Source organism: Delphinus delphis, chromosome 3 (assembly GCF_949987515.2).
Source record: "Delphinus delphis chromosome 3, mDelDel1.2, whole genome shotgun sequence".
In the NCBI taxonomy this organism is placed as follows: Eukaryota; Metazoa; Chordata; class Mammalia; order Artiodactyla; family Delphinidae; genus Delphinus; species Delphinus delphis.
Window position 1 is genome coordinate 28540925 of NC_082685.1, and position 23926 is coordinate 28564850.

Consider the following 23926-nt stretch of genomic DNA (forward strand, 5'->3'; position numbering starts at 1 on the left):
TTCTGAAGAGCAGCAGTCGATCTCTAGACCCAGAAAGAACTTCAGAAGTCACACAGTCCAAACTTCACCAAGATGGCAGCAGTAAAACTCGGGGGCGGGGGTACTGTGACTTGCCTGAGGTCTTGTAGACAATTCGTGGCAGAGCCAGACCCATTATTAATAATAACAACAACAGGACTTCCCTGGTGGTCCAGTGGTTAAGGCTCCACGCTTCCACCACAGGGGGCGAGGGTTCGATCCCTGGTCTGGGAAGTTCTGTGTTCCACATGGTGCAGCCCAAAAATAATGATAATAATAATAACAACAAAAACAATAACAAATAACATGACTAAGCACTAACTCTTTGCCAATGCCCCTTCTAAATATTGATATTTTACATGCATTAAATTTCCTTTGCCTTAGCAATAAAGCCATGCTATGAAGTAAGTATTGTCGTTTTCCCCATTTTACAGGTAAGGAAAACTGAGGCACGGGGACATAAGGATGATAGGATAGAACCAGGGTTCAAATTGAGCCAGTGGGACTCCAGAGCCCACACTCTTGGCCACAACAGTCTCATTCCTGATCTGAGGTTCTTACAGGCTGGCTCTCTGGGGTTGTCATTTTCTCAGAAATGTAAAGACTTTCCCAGTTTGGAACAAAGCCAGCACCACCTCTCTCTCAGAGAATGTTCCACTTGGGGATTTTAATGTAAGTTGTCATCTCTCTGGCATTTTCCATATTCTCTGTTAGATCCACTAGTGTGACACTGGAGAGTTTGAAGTCCTTGTACCCTAGACAAGAATATTTGCTCGAATGTTCCACTTAAGAGGATGTTTTTAAATTGTGTGTGTGCGTGTGTGTGTGTGTGTGTGTGTGTGTGTGTGTGTGTGAAAGTGAGGCCATGGGAAGTAAGAATCTTTGGCCACTGGGTTGCACTTTCTGGCAAAGTAAATGTTCCAAATTAAGCCATAGGCATCGATTTGAGTCTTGTAGAAGGACCACCCCCAAGTATAGGGACTGTTGAACGTGGAGAGGGGAGCCTCTGCTTTAAGGCTCACTCACTGTCCAAACGAGGACTTGCCCCAGGCCCGGTCAGTCCTCTAATTCTACCACTGTAGCTAGACTCTCTCTGGCTTCCCAGCCTCAGCCTCTCCAGGGGCCAAACCAAAATCATCTTTGCCTACAGATATTTTCCATGCTTCACATTTAATCTCTCTCCAAGAGTCCCCAGCCAGACGGTCCATGTCTGAGCAGTGAGGATGTTTGCAGAGTTAGTCGGAGTTTGGTCTCAGCCCATGGCCCTTTGCTCAGGGAGGTGGATCTGGAAAGACATTGAAATCATCCCTACTAGCTGGATCCCCAGGAATGGGATAAGGTCCTGAGAAGGCCATTGGGTTGAGTTTACCTTTTGGACCACAGTGTCCACAGTTGAAAGACTAACCACAGGTTTGCGATTCTTACCTTACTTTGAAGAAACAGTCATAGCTGTTATACAGTGTCTTTAAAATGTTTGAATTTACTTCTGTTAGCAATTTGGTGTGACCACCAGAGAAAGTGATTGTGATCCTTATGACTCTTTGAATCTTGAGTTAGTTTGCTAATATGTTTATCTTCATTCGGCTTTCTAAATAAGCTCCTTCCTTGCCATTTTCTTGGGTTTTTTACCACTTTGTGATAAATTCATATGGGTTCTCACCTCAAACAAAACTAAGACTCCGGGCTTCCCTGGTGGCACAGTGGTTGAGAGTCCGCCTGCCGATGCAGGGGACACGGGTTCGTGCCCCGGTCCGGGAAGATCCCACTTGCCACGGAGCGGCTGGGCCCGTGAGCCATGGCCGCCGAGCCTGCGCGTCTGGAGCCTGGGCTCCGCAACGGGAGAGGCCACAGCAGTGAGAGGCCTGCGTACCGCAAAAAAACAAAAACAAACAAACAAACAAAAAAAACCTAAGATTCCAAAATATGTAGTAACTTATTCACTTTTTTTCTAATGAGATAACTTTTATTTGCATGTTCTTTGGACATAAAAGCTGTTTGAAAAGGCCTTGGATGTCGCTGTTGACGGCTCTGTTGACACTTGGGCAACATCAGTGCCCCAAGTGAGGAAATTCTGTCACCTTTTCTCTTCCCACTTGGTTTTGATAGTGATTTCCAGCCACTTGAGAGAGAAATGAAGGTGTGTCTACATGTGGTATCCAAGCCCCAGATAAAAGCCCCAAACCCTGGAATGTCATTCAGACATTGGACTCCCTGAAAAAGTAGTCCCAGTGTATGCTCTTTGCATACCAGTGGCATATTTTCATGTGTGATTGATTCTGAGAGCAACTCTGTCTCTGAAAGACTAAGGATGAGGGGATGACAGAGCGAGTGGAACGATCTAGAAATGGTCAGGTCAAGGGTAGACTCTCTCCTCTTGACTGAATGTTTAGCCAGCGGCAGCTGTGTCTCCCAGCTGAGGGCCGATGTTCGCTGGTGATGATTTTTCAGGTAGCTGATCAGGTAACGCTGCCTCCTTGGGAAGCTGGTTGAGAGACACAGAGGCCCAGGCGGCTGCTGACACTGACATGAATTGACCCTTGTGTTCCGGTCCCACAGGCCCGCACTCAGAGCCTCCATCCTGCAATGCCAACTCCATCTCCTGCCCTTCAGCCTGCACTTGCAGTAATAACATCGTGGACTGTCGAGGGAAGGGCTTGATGGAGATCCCCGCCAACTTGCCAGAGGGCATCGTTGAAATGTAAGTGCCTGTCTGCCGCCCTCTGTCCCTGGCGAGTGCGCCTCTTGGTCTCATCCAGTCCCCCACAGGCTGGCGGCATGCTGGGCTGTTAGAGCTGACTGTTGAAAGCACTCAGCAATCTCTTTGCTCTCTTTCCAGGCTTTCCCAGGTATGATAGCTCAGGGGTCAAGAGCGTAGATTCTAGAGCACAGTCAGCAAATGACAGTCCGTGGGCCAAGTATGTCCACCACCTATTTTTGTAAATAAAGTTTTATTGGAACACAGCCACACCCATTCATTTATGTATTGCCTATGGCTGTTCTTGTAGGGCATTACTGAATAGTTGTGACCAAGGAACTTACAGCCCACCAAGCCTAATATATCTTCTGTCTGGCCCTTTGCAGTAAAGGTTGGCCAGTCCCTGCCCTAGAGTCACCCCGGGATTATATCCTGGCTCTACCATGTACTAGCTGTTTGTGATTATGGGCAAAACAATTGCTCTCCCTCGTCTCTAGTATTCTCATTTATAGTAATGTGATAATTATAGTATTACTGAACGGGTCATTGTGAAAACTAAATGAAATACCACATGTAAAGCACTTAATATAGCCCTTGACAGAAGGGCAAGCCTTCTATAAAACGGTGGTGGAGGAGGAAAGTATACAAATAATGAACTGATTTCACAGCTACTATTACTGAGCAAGAGACTGAGCTCTTAATCATTTCAAATCAGATTATTGTCGTCTAGATTAGACCTTTAGGTAATGAGACAAGATTGTGTGTGTCTATGTGTGTGCACAGGTATCCAAAACTCCAGTAAAATTTGTTTGTCCCCGTAGCTTAATCTTGTCCACTCTTCTCTCATATGTTAGAAAATGGCCAGTGTCTCTTTCTGGATTGAGTAGAGGGTCAGTGAACATTGACCTGAAGGTCACTCTTTACATGACAATAACTGTTTTCATTTCTACCTTCATCTTCAGATGGCTTTATTAAACACATGATTAGATGGAACCCCCCCCAACTAGAAACATCATTAGATAAAATCCCTCCAAATAAAAGATATTGTATACATTTCCCTCACCTCTCTGCTGCATCATCTCCTCTCCCTACTCTCCCTCCCCCTCCCCCTCCTCTCCTTCCTCCTCCTCCCTTTTCCCCTCCCCCCTTCCTCTTTCTCCTCTTATGCATGCCCTTCTGTTCCCAATGCATTCCAATAGATGACCCATTGACCCTTTCATTCATTCATGCATTCATTCAACAAACATCTATTGTGAGCCCACTGTGGTCCAATCATTGTTCTGTGCTTAGGGAGCAGCAGTGAACAAAATAGACCAAATTTCTGCCTTTATGGTGCTTGCATTCTAGTTGAGGGAACAGTGCAACAAACAATAAACAGAACAAAGTGAATTAGATATTATGTTAGAAGATGGTAGGTTCTGTGGAGAAAAATAAAGAAGTGAGTGAGAGAAAAAGCAAGTGGATATCTGGAGGAGAGTATTGCAAATAGAGGGGACAGCATGCACAAAGGCCCTGAGGTAGGACTGTGCCTGGTATACCAGAAGGCCAGTGTGGCTGGAGTGGAGGAAACACAAGGAAGAGTGTCAGGGAATGAGGTCAGAGGGGTAATGAGGGGCCAGATCATTTTAATGACTTTGGTTTCACCCTGATTGAGATGAGAAGAAACATACAACTTACAACAGGGGAGCCTTTGTTTCTTCTTTCTTCAGTTGCTTTGTCAGCTTTTCTCTGATTCCCTTTCAAACGTTCTTCCCCAGCCCCAGTGGACACAACCCATGCCTCCACACCCTTCCTGCAGGCAGCAGCTAGTCAGCCACGTGTGTTCTTTTGGCCCTGAAATCCACACCTTCTGTACCTTCCTCCACCTTCACTCAGCCGTCGGTCTTCTTTTAGCAAAAACCAACAGTGAATTCCCTTTGTGCTTTGCTGTGACTCGCCTTCACTCCTTGTGGTCCCTTGCTCTAGCCTTGGAGAGCCCTTCCTTCCTGGGACTTCACTTAGACCTCACACCTGTCCCGCCCATCCCCACCCCCTGCCCTTCGTCCCCCATTTCACCCTACACCTGTCCCTCCTCTCTGCCTTTTCTGTACCGTTCCCCCATCTCTTTTTCTCCCTCCCTTGATCCACTCCCCCTTCTTTCCCTCTCTGCACCCACAGTCTTCCCACCTTCCTCCCCAGCCCAGTCTCTTTCTCTACCCATTTAACCCTGTGCTCCTCACTACAAGAGCCATTCCCTCTATCCATGCCAGGGTAGGACTCTGGGCCTCCCAACAAGGGTGTCAAGACAGAATTCCTGCCAACATTCATCTCATTTCAGATTCCCATAGCACCTTGCTTTCTTTCTCTGCCCCGCCTTGTTCCTTTCCCCTTCCATCTGCCAGTTTTTATCTTTTCTCTTTGGCAACCACAGACCTTCCGCTGACCAGGTCTCAGACCACAGCCGTCCCCACGCCTGCCCTGATTCAGGAGCTCGGGCCTGCCCACCTGCCTCTCCCACTCTACATCCCTATACCTCCAGCCTGGGCCTCACGGGCACACAGCTCAGGTGTCTGGGGGAGAGAAATTACAGACGTCCCCACTGGAGATGCGACCCATGGAGGCCAGACCATACCTGGGCCATTGAGCTCACACCTGGACATTGAATTTTAAAAGGAACGTTGACAAGCTAGACTAGTTATTTCTGAAAGGCTGTCTGATTATTACTGAGTTTTTCCTTAAATGAGGTCAAGTAAGAATAACAAGAACAGGGCTTCCCTGGTTGCGCAGGGGTTGAGAGTCTGCCTGCCGATGCAGGGGACACGGGTTCGTGCCCTGGTCCGGGAGGATCCCACATGCCGCGGAGCGGCTGGGCCCGTGAGCCATGGCCACTGAGCCTGCGCGTCCGGAGCCTGTGCTCGGCAACAGGCGAGGCCACAGCAGTGAGAGGCCCGCGTACCGCAAAAAAAAAAAAAAAAAAAAAAAGAATAACAAGAACAATGTGATCTTTTTGCATTGAGCAAAAATATTCCATTTCAAGAAGTGTCCTTTATTTTAAATTTCTAGACTTCCTTACTCTGTTATCATTGTTGTTAAAAATACTCTTCATTTTATAAAATGATGTCCACGGAAGGATGAGTATGTAATATAAATATGTGTTTAATCATATGTGTCATTATTATTATATAATTATAAATATAAGTCTATATATAAGTGTTATGTATAATAGACATACAGAGATTGCCTTAATTGACAAAATAAGAGGTCTGTAACCACCTAGCCTATGAAATCTAGAAGTCTGGGAATGGCCAACCTAGCTAGAGTACTTCTAAAAATAAGCAGCCGCAAACAGCAAGCACGGTCTTAAGAGTGTAGACCGTGAATCCAGGCAGACCCACATTTTAGCTCTGCCCTGCCTTTCCGCCATTGGCAAATAACGTTTCTGAGTCTTGGTTTACTCAACTGAAAAATTCAGAGGCTAGTGGTACCGTCTTAATGGTTTGTGTGAAAGTGAAATGAATATATGCTATCAGATGCTTAGTATTGGGTCTGGCGCATAGGATATACTATGTTAGCAGCGATTGGTATTGTTTTACTACAACTGCAGCTACTACTACCACCACTTTTATATTAGGCATGGTGAGAAAGGTTGGAAACCACATCACGGGAGCTGAAGCTACCTGCAGAAGATCCCTCCATAAAGCTCCGTCAGTTCTTTGAAGATTATGGTTGAGAGAACAGGTTCAAGAATTAGGCTAGACACTTGCATTGTGAATTGAGCGTGGCAATAGCTCATCTTCATGCAAATGTATGCAGACATGCAAATAAGGCTGCCCCTGTTGACCCGGCACACACGACCCACCAGACAGATTGCCTAGAACTTCTCTTGCTGTGTTTGTCTCATTCTCCTCTGTGATAAAATAAAGCTGAGGCATTAAAGCAGATGAGGCAAGATTCTCTGGTTAGATACTGGGAGAGGTGACATGTAAGAGAGACCTTTGCAGAGGAAACCTGTTTGTTCCCTAAGGCAACGAAGCTCGTGCCTGGGGATCTGTGTGTTGGCCTAAAAGTCTTTTTTTTTTTTTTTTCGGTACGCGGGCCTCTCACTGTTGTGGCCTCTCCCGTTGCGGAGCACAGGCTCCGGACGCGTAGGCTCAGCGGCCACGGCTCATGGGCCCAGCAGCTCCACGGCATGTGGGATCTTCCCGGACTGGGGCACGAACCCGTGTCCCCTGCATCGGCAGGTGAACCCTTAACCACTGCGCCACCAGGGAAGCCCCTAAATGTCTTTTGAGCCGTTAAAATTCATCCTCTTATCAATGAGAGAAGACCAGCAGGTGGGGGAAGTTGAAAGATGAGAAAGAGGGAGCAGAGAGTAGAAACTGTAGCATGCACCCCAAGATGCACAGGAAGTGTCTGATTTATCATCCCAAAGACATCTGAACATGACTTCTCTTTTTACCATCAAGAATTCCACCTCATGTCCATAGCCACCTATATAACCCAGATTTCTCCTTCTCTTTAGCGTCGCTTTGCACCACATCTGGTTCTCTGTTCCCTGTATGTGCAATCCTTAGCCGGTAGTGATGCTCTTGAACCTTGGGAGGGGTTCTGCACTCCCCAACATTCAGGGGAAGGAAGGTCTATCTCTCATGCAAAGCAATCTGGCAGACTCTTTTAGATTTTTTTCAAAGCCAAGGCAGCTCAGAGAAGTGTGCACTGGTCTCCCTGAATAGCAGAGCCAATTCCTCTAAAAACAGCTTTCTTCCAGAGAACCCACAGTGAGACGGTTCACTGCAGATTTTCCTCAAAACTGAGCTCCCACCAACAGCACTGTTCTTGCTGCTCCATGTCGTTTCTCTGAACCCGCTCCAGCCTCCAGCAGGGATAGATTCTGGGAAGAGCCAGAGGCCCACACGTTCTTCTGTTCTGTAGTCTTCGTTCCGCCCTCCTGGCCTCAGGGCTCGACAGGGGCCATCTGTACCTAGAACCTCATCTTCATCTCTGTCCCATCTTCTTCCATTTTTGCTCTGTACCTCCACTTAGTGTCATCCCGGGTCTCATGCCCTTGGCTATAACAGGTAAGTTTAGTTGCCAGAGAAAGGCTGTGGATGGACGTAAACGTCAAATCCTAAATCAAAAGCATGTAGGGGAAAAGGTAGCCCCATTTTCCACCTAGCCTCACCTCAACCCCACTGTTTATCTGGGGTGGGGAGATAAACAATGGTTTATCTGCTAAACAAAGCAAATATGCCCCCATGATACTGGTCACCAGGGACATTTTTAAAAAGAGAGAAAAGTTTAAAAACAAAGCAGCCAGCAGAGCAAAAGGGCTGGAGGGCTCTGGAAATCATCAACATCCGGGATTCTTTTCCTTTTCTAAAAAAATTGAAGTATAGTTATTTACTAGGTTGTGCCAGTCTCTGCTGTACAGCAAAGTGACTCAGTTGTACACATATATACATTCTTTTTTTTATATTCTTTTCCATTCTGGTTTATCCCAGGATATTGAATATAGTTCCCTGTGCTATACAGTAGGACCTTGTTGTTTATCCGTTCTAAATGTAATAGTTTGCATTTACCGACCCCAAATTCCCAGTCCATCCCTCTCCCTCCCCCACCTCTCCCTTGGCAACCACAAGTCTGTTCTGTATGTCTGTGAGTCTGTTTCTGACCCGTAGATAGGTTCATTTGTGTCATATTTTAGATTCCACATGTAAGTGATATCATATGGTATTTGTCTTTCTCTTTCTGACTTATTTCACTTAGTGTGATCATCTCTAGCTGCAGCCACATTGCTGCAAATGGCATTATTTGTTCTTTTTTATGGCTGAGTAATATTCCATTGTATATACATACCACATCTTCTTCTGAGGACACGAGGTTTCTGGGGGGCTGCCATGGGGAAGGAGGGGGGATGGGGTGGGTTGGGGGCAGGTGGGATAAAGGTGAAGCTGATCAGGCAGCAGAATAATTAAGAACAGAGCCTTGTGGTAGATAGTCCTGGGTTTGGATCCCGGTTCTGCCTCTTTGGGTACCTTTCTTAACATCTCATGTGTCACTTAGTTCCCATCTTTGCAAAATGGGGCTCATCGTCCCTACTCGAGATTCTCCATGAAGATTACATAATATAACCTAATTGCATAGAAAGTTAGCACAACGTTTGAAAGCTCCTAAGTGGAATCTAAAAGGAAAAAGCTTGTGCACATGTTACATATGTGACATGATAGAATGCTTTAGTCTCAAGTTCTCATTTTTTTCTAAGTTGACGACAAAGATTTGTCTGCTGGAGGCATCTGAGAATACGCATATAATAAGAAGAGCAAATCTGGCTCTGTGTCTGCACCTCGGTTTTCTGTAGACAATGCCAGGTGCTCTGCAAAGCTGGTTAGGAATGACTCATGTCACATATGCCCACATGCCTCATCTCTGTTGTTATTATATTAGTGATACTACTTGCTTTGTAGTATTGCTGAAGGAATAAAATGAGCCAGTGTGTGAAGAGCACGGTGTCTGATATATAGAAAGCCCTCAATCAATGGTAGATGTCCACCATTATTGCAACCGATATTCGAATCCAGCTCCAGAAACTCTTTATCAGGTGACTTGCTGCCATGGCCCTGCACTAGCTATGCCCCTGCCAGTCCCTCTGGCATCACGTTGACTTATGTGTTGCTAGAAATATATTGTGTTCAGTCGCGTGTTTGCGAATGACAGATCATTAAGGAAGCACTGAGGAACTAGGGCAAATCAATACAGAACGCAAATGACTGAAGCCCCCATCAGATGTTCGCATTGCTTCTACCAGCGCCGGAAGACGCTCAGATGTTTGGTTTGTATGTTTGTTTTTATGCTAGTTCTATTAAATCAGTTTGCAGCCGGAAGAATGTTTGCCAGAGAAAGACACATGTGCCAGTTAAGAGAGACCAAAGACAGCCGCTGGCTTCAGACACATCCCTAAATGTGACAGTTTTTGCTGATGCTTTTTGTCCTTCACACTGAATTTTTGTCCCTGGGAGTACGTATCTTTGCATGCTTGTTCCAAGCCATGTAAACCCCACCAGAGGCTGCTGCTGCGTAGAGCCTGTGTGTGTGCCCACACACGTGCGTGTGCACACACACCCCAGAGTTCCTTCCTTGACCGAGGGGCAGTTTTCCTGAGGATAAGTGGGCAATGACTAAAGGAATAGAGGTGCCTCAGCAGCCAACGGTATTCAGCAAAGCTCAGTGACCGAGAGTGCAGGCTTTCCAATTGGATGAACTTGAGTTTGAGTCCCGGCTGTAGCTCTTCCTGGCTTTGTGAATATGGACAAGTGACTTAACGTCTCTGAGCCTCGGTGTTCTCATGTTTAAAGTGGGAGTAGTGATAACAAACAGGATCTGCCTCAGAGAGGTGTCAATACTAAGTTAGATGTACGGTGCAGAGCTCTTAGTGTGATGCCTGACTTACAAGTCCAAGCTAATACCTAGTAGCTCTTACTGTCATCGTCCTCACCCTTGCCTTAACTTTACATCTGAAGTACACCGACAAGCTCTAATGCCCCCTGGGGCAAGGCTCACCCGCATCATGTCCTGGCCTTGGCACCCTGTAAGGGTGTTGCCTGTCCAGCGGGTACCCACAGCAGCATAAGAGGCAGAGAGACTGCAGAAATAAAGACCATCCCCAGAGTGTGCAAGGGTAGAGCGTACAGGATACACAGCAACGTCCCTGCCAGGGTTAACAGGCTGAGATGGGAATTCTTTGTTCAAAGCCACACCTTTGCAGTCTATTTGCATATTTTATACATATATTGTTATATATGTGTGTGTGTGTGTGTGTGTGTGTGTATACACACACATGCATCTATATTCCATCTTCCCTCAACTCCTACAGCCTTTTTACAACATACCTACTTCTGCAGAGACTGCATGATGTCTCAGAATGAGTACTGGGGTCTTCACCCCTTAAACTTTTCTGGGACTTTGGGAAAGCTATGTTAGTATATGGACTTCACTTTCTCTGTTTTCAAAAAATAGAGAAGGCAGTGCATCCAATGGACGGAAAGAGGAAGATGCCAGTTCCGCCACCTATTAGCTCTGGCACTTCGGATAGGCTCTTTGATCCATGTAGGTTTTATTTTCCTTGTCCACAAAGTAGGGCCAACACAGCTTGCCTCAGAAGTGTAAGGATTCACAGAGATAATAGACCTAAACCAACTCGATTCCACAAAGGACAACTCTTCTTGTTAGGTTAGCAATAAAATCTGGTTCTGTGATGGACCGTCTTGGGCTGGTCTCTATCACCAGATGATTAAACTCCTTGGGGATGGGTATCACATCCTACTCACTGTTTCGTCCTTCCCTTAGCTCTTGCACCCATTGCTAAAGTGGACGTTATTCATTATGAACTGCACGGTCAGCCAGCTGACCTGACTAGCTTGGGCTCTTGGCCTGCAGCCGGGAGCAGTGCAGAAACTGAGGGGATTGCCATCGTTACAGACAGTGGCTCTCTCCAGAGGCATCCTCCAGCCGCAATCCCCCTGCCAAAATGGCAGGTGAACCCCAGGATTCCTGGAGAGCATCTGCCACCCGACTGGCAGCCCCAGAGGTTCACAGAGCTGCTGCCTTGGCTGAGAAATCCCTGAACTCTGCTCAGCTGGGAAATGAGAATGTCCTTGGAACTTCTCAGTCAAGGCAGCCTGCCCGGGTCTGCTGCCTCTGTGGGTGGCTATATCCAGGAGCCCGCAGCCTCTGCGACGTCGTGGCATGCTTTTTTGGCTCACCACAGGCCAACCAGGCCGCTGTCCAGCCAGCCTATGCCCACGTGCTCGACAGAGCACACTCCCCGGCCCCTCCGGCCCCAAAGAGGCTCTCTTAATAGACCGTGGCAGCCTCATTTGTAGACTCGATTCATCCGGCAGCCAAGAATGATCTGTCCTGATGCTCCCTCTCTCCTCGCAGCCACCCTTCCTCTTTCTCCACCCCCCTCACCCCCTTCCTTCGGCCTGGAGAGTGATTTGTCTGTGTTATGGGTAGGCCTGACAAACCATTCCACGTTAGCAGCTGAGATGTTGTTTGAAATGGGAAAATTGCTGGCAGACTGCTCCATTAGTGGTTCCAGTAACAAATACTCTCTTTCCCCCAATGAAGATGAGATTGCAGAGGCACAAATTAATACAGCTGCCTCCCCTCTTCTGCAGCGGGGATTACTCTTCAAGATGAATGGGTTCATCCCAGCCAGAAGTGTGCATCCTCCAAATGGAGCCTCCAAGGGAGCCAGTTCCTCCCATGTCTGCCTTGTGCTCCGCCCAGCCCTCCCCTTGCGCGCGCGCGCGCGCGCGCGCGCACACACACACACACACACACACACTTTTTTGTGTCTTCCCAGCAGAGGGTTTGGGGATCATTCATGCCAAATGAGGAGGTGATGAAAAGGTCCACACCTCGGAGAGACGCGAGATGTGGACCAGGCCACCATTCATCACCTCTAATAGCAGGCCCCGCCTTCCGCTCATGCCTGTTTCCCACCACACCTGTTCTTGGCGGCGGGAAGTCATTTGATAGATGAAAGAATGAAGGATGAAAAGGCTTGCTCACTCCCCATGCTCCTTCTCTTCCAAGGAAGCTCTGGGCCCTGGGCCTGCAGCATCTCTTGTTCTTTCCGGAGTAATAGGAGAGAGAGCAATTCAGCAAAGTCCGTAAGGCCATAAAGCTACAGACTGTAGCAGCAACCCAGGGGAGTGATCCATTCGGGGCCCCTGGGGCCCTCAGGATATCAGGGAGCCAGTGTGATGAATGTCAGGCTGGGAGCCCAGAGACTTGAAGGCTATTTCTTCATCATATTAGAACAGCCGATTGAAAAACCCAGAAACAAATACTGAATCGTTAGGTTGTACACCTGACACTAAAGTTACATGTCAATTATACCTCCATTTAAAAAAAAGAAAAGCCCAGAAGTGCAGTCTCTGCCTGTACTGCACCCCAACAGCAGGATGGTGGAGGTTTTCACTGAATGGTGACATGCTTCCAGAACAGGTAGGCATTGCTCTCTGTCCATCTGTCTTTACTCTTCCTTCTCTTTATCCCTTTGACTTTTTCAGCCTTCTGGTTACCTCCTACAGCATTTTCTGAAGATGACAGCTGCCTCCCAAAGACAACGTATCGTAAACGAGAACCAAATATGCTCAAGGAGAAGACATCTTTTCTAGCTTTCTCCCAGGGGTATCAGACCCTGAGCTGGCTGCCCCACACACCAGAACCCCAGTCTCTGGCTTTCGGACGGTGTTTACCAAGTCTCCCTCATCTAAGGATGTATGCCACCTGATGGGAGAGACCATCCTGTCCTCAAGGCCCCCGGCAACCATTTGTTGATGGGTGGATGGTTAATCGACTCTTTTCTGCTCTGTTTCTCAGACGCCTGGAACAGAACTCCATCAAATCCATCCCTGCTGGAGCCTTCACCCAATACAAGAAACTGAAGCGAATGTGAGTCTCCCCTGGAGAGAAATGGGCCCAAATGTTTTCAGTTCGGGGGGTACTGTGTGTAGTGGGCAGGCTGCCCAGATGAGAGGCTGCATCACAACCCTCAGGAGAGTGCAGTGTCAGACCTGGAATGGCTCCCAAGACGGGGAGGTAAGACCAGGGTGCTGCATTCAGATGGGGCGGTGTATGGGTTTAGGCACCTCAGATCTAAGGGCGACTCCAACTAGAGTGAAGTAAAATTATCTGGGTGGGAGGTGGGGCTGTATCAGCCTAAAACAATCCCATCTCACCATTTGATTGTCCCCTGGTTTGGGGGATGCGGACCTCAAGTAGGAGCTTCAGTAGAGATGTGGCCGTTTCCCTATATCATCCTACAGCGCCGTCACCAGCATCCCTACCACCATGCACGCATTCATCTAACAAATTCTTAGCCAGTGTCCATCAGGAACAAAGAACTGTGCTGGGATCTGTGGGTAGAGGGTGAACTAAAACAAAGTCTCCTCTGATGGAGCTTGTGTATTTGAGTGGGAGGGCACAGAAATAAAACCCAGTAAATGTCAGAAACTGACCAGTACTAGAAAGTAAAACAAAAGAAGGGAAGGGGCTAGAGATTGATGGAGGGGTGGTCTCTAGATGGGTTGACCCATGAAGGCCTCTGTGTGCAAGCGACCTGAGTGAAGGAAGGGAGTGAGTCTAGAGGAGTTCTCAGGAGCATATGCATGGATGGTTTGCAGACTAGAGAGGAGGAACAGAGTGAATGAAGAGAAAGTGGTGGGGATTGTGCTGGAGACGTAGATAAGGGCCAGCTCCCGTGGGCTCTTTAGACCATGGTAAGGACTTTCTAATCTTTCTAAGTGAGATAAGAAGCCTTGGAACCTCCCTTGCCCATATGATGATCCCCAGCATGGCCATTACCACCATATCCAATACCACGCCATCACTGCAGCTTATCAGTACCTGCTGACACCAACCCTGCAGTGTACCTTCCCTACTCCATTGACAGCATCTGAGCCTCACGGCCCTCGTCCCTGCCATCGTGGTAATGTCATCAGCACCACCCCTCCCCATCACGTGACCACCCTGAGCAGGGATCTGTGAGTCACTCAGAGCGGGGTGCTCTGAAGGGAGGCTAGTAGGATTCAGAAACAACCCAGCCATTGCCATCACAGATAATAAGAGCCTAGGAGGGAGGCTCCTGTCCCTTTTCCAGGCTAAGAAATCATTTATTATAGCCCAGTAATCACGGTGCTGCTTTCATTGCGCCTGCCTACTCCCTCTGGCCCCCCACACAGAGAAAAGAGAGAGGGCAGGTAGAAATATGCATGGACTTGGGTTTTGTTCCCTTGCACCGCAGGCTGATTCATCGGTTTCCCTTGAGTAGGAGGGCCTGCATTAAAGAGGTTAAGTGTCTGCTTGCTCCTTTTATGTTAAAAATAAACATCCCTGCGAAACAGTGGCATTGGTACGCTTTACCCTCAGATCCTAGGAAGCCAACTTCCCATCTCCCTGGAAAGCCACACCAAACAAGATTTTCTCCTGGTACAGTTCCAGAAGTAGAAACCAACATGATGCGCCAGCTCTAAGCACATACTCCTTCCCTCCCTTTGGCAGCCTTCCTGCTGGAGGAGCTGTATAAATACAGGCCTTAATATTTAAACCTTGGGCCATTAATCTCCTGGCCTCCCTGCTTCTCCAGCTCACTCCCCATATGCACCCCCCCCAATTCATTTTTAAAGCCCAGCTTGATTATGCAGCCAGATAGTAATTTCAGTGAAAAATGACAAGTTCGGTCACTGCCCCAACCTATATCTCTTACATGATTTAAGTGACTGCTCTAATTTTTTGCGAAGTCCAGGTAATTTAGAGTGTGACTATGTTTTACTGTCCTTTCTCCATCCCATTGGAGTTGCCATGATCTGTGCATTCAAAATTCATAAGATCTTCTCCGTCACGACCTGGGAAGTAAATTTCATTTTGGATCACTTCTGATGCTATTGATATTTACTATGATGCCCTTTCCCCACCCCCCACCCCCAACCAAGGGGATGGCGGTAGGGAAGAGAGACCACTTAAAATTTTTTCTGACTAACAGAACTTCAGAAACCCGGACTGAAGTGCAAGGGCTTTGGAGAAGTAGGGTCCCTGGTGAAAACGGAATTTAAAACCCTAAGGGTGAACTCCTCCTAGGTATACGTGACCAGTTTATCTCTGATATCGCACAGAAAAAAGTTTTCCCTCAGCTGTGAGTGAACCTCATCCTCTTCTTATCTCCAATGACAAAAAGAAAAAAAAATTTTCCTTGATTGAATGGCTTGATTCAATGTTGAATGGCTTTGTCCCTGAAGAGGATGAATTTCTAGCGGTCAGCTTAGTGTAAAAAATGTACTTCCAGGTGAAAACTAGTACCAAGATACAGGCGCCACCTGCAGGGAGAGTAGCAGACGTTACAGAGGATGCCCCAGTCTTACAGGGTTGGTTAACCGAGAGCGCTGACACTTGAAGGCCAAACCTTCAGAGGTGTTGAGTTCTTTCCCTCCCACGTTCTAAGGTAGAGCAATATTCCACGAGTTCCACCAGTTCCTAGTGTCTCACGCTTATAATCCCCGCTTGACCCTCGTCGGCACTGGAATTTACCACCTTTCTTCTGAACTGTATGCAAAGGCCACTTCTTCTCCGCCGTCCAGTTTATCAAGCCCCAGGGGACTGGGGTAGGCTTGAGACAGACCAGATTCTGAAATACTGGTCTAAAGTGTGACTCAGAAACCCCCTGCCTGGGAATCATCTGGAGACTTGGTACGTATGCAGATTTCTAACCCCAGTTCTCCAGAGGGCCAAATCAGACCCTCTGTGGGTGCATTTTAATAAACACCCTAGTGAGGTTTGAGAACCACTGGTCATCGAGGGCGACCCAAACACCAGAAGTCAGCTCTGGGACCACCTGAGCGTGGAGATGGGTGGGCACTGAAGCCTTCCCCGGTCTGCCTTCCTGTCCAGGGCCACCACCTTCTGCACCCATCACGGTGAAATGGAAGGAAGACTGGAGATGCCAGCTCTGTACCCAAATCGCTGTGTCCAGTCACTTGTGGCTACAGGTCCTTTACCTGTGGCTGCTGTTCCCTTCCTGCAGAATGAAGAACTAAGATGAAGTGACCACCAGGGTCAGTTCCCAGCTAAACTATCACTTCTCCGGTCCCCATTCCCCAGCATCTCCAAATCGCGAGACATCTCACCTTGTCCTTAGAGACGGGTGCATGCAGGAGTCTAGCTCTGAACTAGACATGAATTTGCCCTGACAAGGCTAAAGCAGAGGGCTTCCCCACTGGTCACAAAACCTCCTCTGACACCTTGAAGGGACATCACATTAAAAATGTCAGGAAAAAAAAAAAACACCAAAGAAATAAACCAATGAGGCTTTCTCACTAGTCTGATCCGAGCACCGACCCTGCACGCTTGCCTGAAATGCCTTGCTAGTCAGCCAGGCTGAGGGCTAGCAAGATTAGGATAATCCGGAGCATTTGCTTGTTAAGACCCTTATACAAAAGCAGAGCTCTGAAGAAAAGGCCAGTGTAAGCTGACTAGTTTGCGAGCACAATCCGTGGATTTGTTAGATCTCGCCTGCTAAAGGGATAAGCTCGACAGCCGTGCCTAAGAAACCTTAACCTGTGGAGTATCTTTCAACTCTCAGGTCTTGGAAACAAGGAGGGAAGGGAGCAGAGGACTAGGCAAAGGTTGTTGGGCGGCCCTTTTGAAGGATAGTAGAAGGAGGAGAGAAACAGGCAGAAGGACTGAGCTTAAGAGGCTGTGGGGCTGGGGTGTCTGGCCTCGCTGGAGGCAACTGCTAAGGAATCTGCTTAGATGTTCTTGCTTCTCGATATTCCCTTCCCTCCTCCTTGTTGATCCTCCGAGACCCCAGCTCTCCCTCTTCTCCACAAAAGCAAAGACCCATTGATTTATTTTGGTAAAGAAAAGGAACCAGAGAGGTTCATTGTAGCTGGAAATTGGAGCATCTCCCCTTCCGGGGACAGGAGCCCCAAGGCTGTCCCTGAGCTAATAACTCCTAAAGAGAAGTCTCCCTCTTCAGGAAAGTGTTGTTAGTGAGACAGGTGCTCAGAAGACCCTGGGGTGCTGCAGAGTGAGCAGCCTCTGGGTCAGGGAGATTCCTCTGCGCCAACGAGGCCAGGTTAGCTGCCTTCTAACACACAGCATCCTTCTCGCTCACATTATCCCAAAGCCCTGATCATCATCGCCCTGGGCTTGTTCCCGTCTCACGAGGACCGCCAGCGACAAGCCCACATCTCAAAGCCATCCCATGAGAATCTCATGATGTCTTTACATCACCCGGCCTGGAAGATGCACTGAACCAGACAGAGACTTAAGTCACTGCTCAAAACCTCCATTCAGGTCAGGAAGGAAAAGTCACTGGGGAGGTGAAATGACTCAGGACTTCTGGGGACAAAAATAAGCATTTGCCAAGGCGTGAGGCAAGAAAGTGAGGCTTTACAGGAACCTTGGGCTGTGTTTGGCCAAGGCCAGCTTTTGCTTTGTTTATGCTATAATTGCTCGGTTGTGAGACCTACGATGAGGCCCTAACCTAACTGGCTTCCATTTCCCACCTGCAAAGTGAAGGCTCGCGTGTGCATGGCCCTATGTCAAAGTCAAGGTGCCACGACTGAGCATTCTTTGAAAGCCAAGAAGAGTGGTACAAATACAGAGCATTTTATCATGCGGCAGTTGAACTGAATGATCCTTAAGCCCCTGCTCGCACACTCTGAATAAATAAATTGATTAAGTGATGAATTCATCCTCACCATTTTGCATACCTGAAATGCTTGGTCCACACTTTAGGAACGGCCATAGCACACCTTGAGCTATGTTCTCAGAGTCTCTGGTTAATTTTTCAGAGACATCAGCAAGAATCAGATCTCGGACATCGCTCCAGACGCCTTCCAGGGTCTGAAATCACTCACATCTCTGTAAGTGGGGAGCAAAGCGCGTAGGGTGTGGGTGGGAGCATGGGCGAGGGGGGCGTCCATATTTTTCAGGGGGTGTTTATCAAGGTTTTATGTTCCCTTACACACTTGTGTCAACCTGGTAAAAGAAACAAATATTTCTTCAGGGTAAATTGATCTTGGGGAATATTTCTACAAGCCCAAATGCATTCTTTTTATTGATTAAGTGCCCAGCAGCCTTCCTGGTTATTGGCTTCTAATTCAAATGCATCTTCTCCTCTAACCGCACTCCCATCCCACATGCCTAGGCAGTGCTGTCCGGGGAGGTGGAGGGAGAGAGTCGTAATGTATGATTATTACCATGTGCCCATTTTACCCGTGCGTGTGACCTTGTCAAGGAAGGAGCTCATTTTCTTCCTCTGATTTGAAGCCTTTTTCTCCAGACCAACCTCACGGCTATTGTCCTGAGAAAGCATTAACCCCATCCTATAAGCCTTTCTTTTCTTTGACTTTTAAACCCTAAAGCAGCCTAGTGGATGGAACCAAAGCTGTGCCCACCAGGGGCTCAGAGACCCTCAGGGGCAGCGAAGTACAGGGCTTTGTCCTGATTTCTGCCAGTGACTCGCCCTGTGGCACAGGGACTGTCACTTGAGTCTCCTGTGCGCATTCCCTCACAGGCAAAATGGGGACGATGACACCTTTCCTGCCCGACACACATTCATGATTACAGTCCCAACAATCATTGGCAGTACTTACTGAGTACCTACTCTGTACCTGGTACTATTCTAGGAGGCTTGCAAGTTTCACCCTCACCGTGACCTAAAATATAGGCTCTATCCTCTCCTGTCTTTAATGGTTGGAGAAATTGGGTGATCTAAGCTCCACACAGACAGAGGTTTTTATTTCTTTTGATCCTGGCTGAATCTCTGGCACCTCAAACAGTACCTGGCACGTAGTTATCGTGCCCAAAAAAATGTGTTGAATAAATAAACGTAACTTATCCAAAGTCCGCGGTAACAAGCGAGAGAGGCAGGATTTAGACCCAAGCAGTCTGACTCCAGAACCGTGCTCTTGGTCCCCATGCTATGCTGCCCTCCTGAGATAACATAAAAAGTATAAGATACAGCAAAGGTATCATCAGTTGATATTTTTTGTATTATTTGGTGACCTGCCCACCCGGGCAAGAGTGAGGATGCTCAGAGGCAAGCTGTCCATGCTTTGTCTCTCTGTGCAACCGGTTTGTTTAATGGATAAGTGGGCAGGTAACAAGACACACATTCTTCCCCCAGCTGGCCCTATCCCACTGGGAAGGGGCTGAAGACAGGGAAGTCTCTTGATTCAGTTGTTGCCTGCTGCTGGCGGAGTCAAGTAGTTTCATTTATCAGGTAGAACATCTGGCTGGGATATCAAAGACAGAATTGTGTGTGAGATTAGTGTCTGCTTATTGCGCTGAAGATCACAGAGGAGAAGGGAGAGTGGCCATCTGCCACCGCGGTCCTATCCCTGTCCCCACCCTCCTGTTCCCCTTGTCTGCTGTCCCTCTGCTGGGATCTGGGAACAGTCTGAGGACAGTGAGACGCTTCCTGTCTTGCAGGAAAAGAAATTCAAAATCTGGTTGCCAAACAGGACATTGGCATGCCACTAGCCAATTCTGAAATATATCAGGGCATTGTTTAAGTGAAGCGCCTCTCACCCCCAATGCATGCATTTAGCCATTCAGTAGATGCCTCCTGTGTACTGAGTAGCCTTATAGGCACTGAGAATGTGGCAGTGAACTGGACAGACAAGACCCTTGACATCATGGAGCTTTGAATACCAACACACCCAATCCAAAGTCAGGAATGGCCAACGGAAAGGGCAGGAAAGCCTTTACCCCAGACCTCTTCATTCTTTTTTTTTAAATTTATTTATTTTTGGCTGCACTGGGTCTTCGCTGCTGCGCGCGGGCTTTCTCTAGTTGCGGTGAGCGGGGGCTGCTCTTCGTTGTGGTGCACGGGCTTCTCATTGCGGTGGCTTCTCTTGTTGCGGAGCATGGGCTCTAGGCACACGGGCTCCAGTAGTTGTGTCACGTAGGCTCAGTAGTTGTGGCTCGCGGGCTCTAGAGCACAGGCTCAGTAGTTGTGGCGCACGGGCTTAGTTGCTCCGCGGCATGTGGGATCTTCCCGGACCAGGGCTCGAACCCGTGTCCCCTGCAGTGGCAGGCGGATTCTTAACCACTGCACCACCAGGAGAGCCCAGAGCTGTTCATTCTTTCAACAGATATTTATTGTGTTAGATCCTATTCAGATTTCGACTCTAGGGACCCAACCATGAGCAAGCCACATGATGTCACCACATACAGAACCTATACTCAAGGGCGCCAGTGCGGGCGGCACAGAAAATGTTTAAAATAAATAAATGTATAAGTAATATAACATGACGTAATGAAAAGGGATGAAGAAATAAAAATAGAGTGACAGGTGGTAGAAAATGTTGACTAAGATATTCAAGAGAAGCTTCCCAAGGACGAGGTGTTTGAGCCCAGATCTGAAAGGTGGGAAGGAAAGTCAAGGAGAGATCTGGGGATAAAGCCAGACAGGTCTACACCCAGGTGCCCCAAGGTGGACCCACAGCCCACGTCAGCCTGCCGGAGAGTAGTTTTGACCCACTGAAGCTTAGAGACGCCCCATACGGACACATGATTTGAGGAACCCCTCCCCCCCCGCCAGCCCCGTTGTCCCTCCGGCTTCTGCTACGCTGCAGGTTCTAACATCAGCGAACAGACAGTGACACGACTGCATTTGGCACAGTGAGCAGTGGGACATTAATAATATGAATTACAAATGCAAGCCTGAGCCATTGTGCTGACTTTTATTTAGCCGTTAGTTTGTTGAAACATTCATGAAACACACCCGCAGGCTGAGCGGGAGGCTCACTCTTCACTCCTGGTGGCGTCTGGAAGATGGGGAGTTGGGTTTATCGCTCCCATTGACCGTTTCCTCATCCTAATATTTGGCCTCCTCGATGACACATCACAGCCTGAATTTGCAATCTGAGTGGGGATCGAATCCTGCGTTCATTCAAGGCACTCCAGAGCTCGAGAGGGAATTTTTTTTTTTTTAATTCTTCTTAGCTAAGTTCCCTCCATCTCGGAGGAGGCTGGACCCAAGAGACAGCAAAGTCTGTGCCATGGATGAGAGCAGAGAGAGGCCAGCAGTGTCTTCGGGGGAGGCAGACCCAGTACACTTCTTCCCTAAGCCTCACAGATCACCAGAGACCAGCCCTTGAATAAGACACCCAGTGTGAGGGACTCTGTAGGCTGGAAGAGAGAAGGGTAAAAGAATTCTGAGTTCCTTAGCTCTTGGAGCTCAGAGGATAGGAAAAAAGGCTGTAATGTAGAAGCTGCTGGTACCGCGATAACAATTCCTTGCTCCCTTGTTTTTCCTAAGAGCCAGTCCTTGACTCAGCAGTCCCTGAGCCATCTGGATAGGACGCCAGATACCCAAAGCCCTGTCTAGATGGATGATAAAGGACTCAGCTCAGGAATTCCTAGGATGCAACAGGATATTAAAAGGAAACGTTCTATATAGGCTGGGCTCAGCCTGATCAATACCCATTGAAGACAAGAAAACACAGGGCCGGCCAGCTTCCCACACATCTTATTTACTGCTGGGGTGTGAGTCATATTAGCAGCTCTGGGAGACACCACAAAGCGATTGCGTCTTCCTATTGTGGGTGATTTATTGAGCTGGGCTGCCCAGGGGTAGAACAGGCTGGAGCCCATTTCTCCTCGCCTCCCGGACAGCCTGCCCCTGCAGCCCCCCCAGTGGCACTAGCCCACTGTCTCACTGGGGAGGAGAAGGTGAGGCAGGCTGGGGAAGCCAGTGCTCTGAGATGCCCCCCAGAGCGGGCCAAGCTGGTGGCCTCCTCCTTGAAGGAGTTCCAGTGGCCTCTCATCCGCAGTGACCGCTGTCCTCTCTGCTCTTTTCCAGGGTGCTCTATGGGAACAAGATCACCGAGATTGCCAAGGGATTGTTTGACGGGCTGGTGTCCCTACAGCTGCTGTGAGTAGGAACTTTGTCACTAATCGTGTCTCTGGAACTATTTGCAGGCTCTTTCCTGCAAACTTTGAGCCGTGCTCCGTAGAGTTCTTCTTTTGACTTTATGCCCATTAAAAGAAAAAAAAAACATTTTTTTTTGAGCTGTCCACCCCGTACCTCCATCACCTCTTCTTGGCGGAAGGAGAGCCAGGGAGTTGGCAGAGGAAGCCTAAGGTCAATGTAAACGAGCTATAGATGATACAGCTCGGGAGCCTGGCCCAGGTATGAGTCACTAACCTCAGGCTTGAGGGGCTAGAAATTAAGCCAGAGGTGAATCCTACGAAGGGAAGCATGGGGCAGGGGTGTGCTCGGAACTTAGGGAACTAAAATATTCATACACCGTATTCCAATACGAAAGCTGAAACAGAGCTGCCGGTAGACATGAGACCTTGAAGAAGGGTAGGGGTGGGGCAGTGAAATAATTAGAGAAGGAGCATGATCGATCACCGCTGTGACTCTATCTGGGTAAGATATGGCTGAGATGGGAAGCGTTTATTTAATTTAAAGGAAGATCTGTTGCCTCAAATTTTAAGCTCTGGGATTATTTATTTGCATTTGTTTCATTGTGGTCATTTGAGCTTAAATGTTTGAAGAAGATAAATGAACTCTGATGTGGAGAGGCCAGGAAAGGAATTCAGCTCATCCTGTATTTTAAGATTTCATGACTGGGGGAGAATTACTCTGGTTTGTGATCAGGTAGCCATAGTATCTACACGCATGTACTATGGGTGTGGGGAGTGTGTGTGTGTGTGTGTGTGTGTGTGTGTGTACGTGTGCGCGCGTGCACGTCCATATCTGCTCAGGGACCATCACGATTCCTATCGGTATTAGGAATTGATCTTGAATATCCTGTGAGCAATGGAAGATACCAAGTTTCAGAGAGGGAGAGGACTTGTCCTCAGTCACACAGCAAAATAGGTGTGGAAGCTGGAGTAGAGCTTATGTGGTCCTGTGGCTCAGAAGCCTCCCGGACCTCTGAATAGCACAAGATGTATGTTCCCAGCGGCGTGCATCTGAGTACAGATGAACGTGTGTGCGTACGCGTGCACGTTTGTATGCGTGCCATTGTAAAACCACCTCTAAGTCACAGGCGGGAAGGAAGGGGCCTGGGGCCTCCCTGCTCCCGTGGGCCGTTACGTGAAGCTCCATTATGAGCTTGCGCACCGTGTAGTCAAGTTGTGGCTCTGATGGGTGGGCAGCCAGGAGCAATGGTGAATAGAAGAAGCTTGGCAACGCATCTCACATGGTGACATCCAAAGAAAAAGGAAGCGAGACGTTTCCTTTAGCCTTTTCTTCTCGCATTCACTCCCTCCCCTTCCCATGTCCTGTTAAGACTCAGCCCTGGACAGAGTCTCCTAAGACAATATAAGAATGTGAATCGTGTCCAGATGAGACGCCCAGCTGGTTTCCAGGCAGCACATCCATCGCAGCGATAGTCAGGTTTGTTTCAATGAAGCCGAAAGCAAGAGGAAGAAAATTCTGTTCTTTTTCTCTGCATCCCACCCATCCAGCCCTTCACACCTCTGTCTCCGTGTCTGTCTCACTCTCTGTGTCTCTGTGCACCTACCTACTAGTGTTCAAAGGTTGCAGCCCTTGGTGGGCCTTTGTGGCTCTTTGTTAGAATAACATGCCAGGGCTCTGCAGGGAGCTGCGGGGTTCACAGATGGTATTCTTTGCTTGTAGCAAAGAAACTGTAAGCTATAACGGCCACTATAAGGCCAGTTAACTGTAGCTATTAATCCCTTCCA

General features: G+C 48.2%; 1 protein-coding gene across 1 annotated transcript in view; it reads left to right on the plus strand.

Annotated features, from left to right (window-relative positions):
* The window catches only part of SLIT3 (slit guidance ligand 3), a 609828-nt gene that overhangs the window by 473002 nt on the left and 112900 nt on the right, over positions 1-23926 (plus strand). The window contains exons 9-12 of the mRNA XM_060008410.1: positions 2575-2716; positions 13082-13153; positions 18052-18123; positions 22071-22142. Of these exons, the coding sequence (XP_059864393.1) occupies positions 2575-2716; positions 13082-13153; positions 18052-18123; positions 22071-22142 (358 nt within the window). The remainder of the gene's footprint in view (positions 1-2574; positions 2717-13081; positions 13154-18051; positions 18124-22070; positions 22143-23926) is intronic.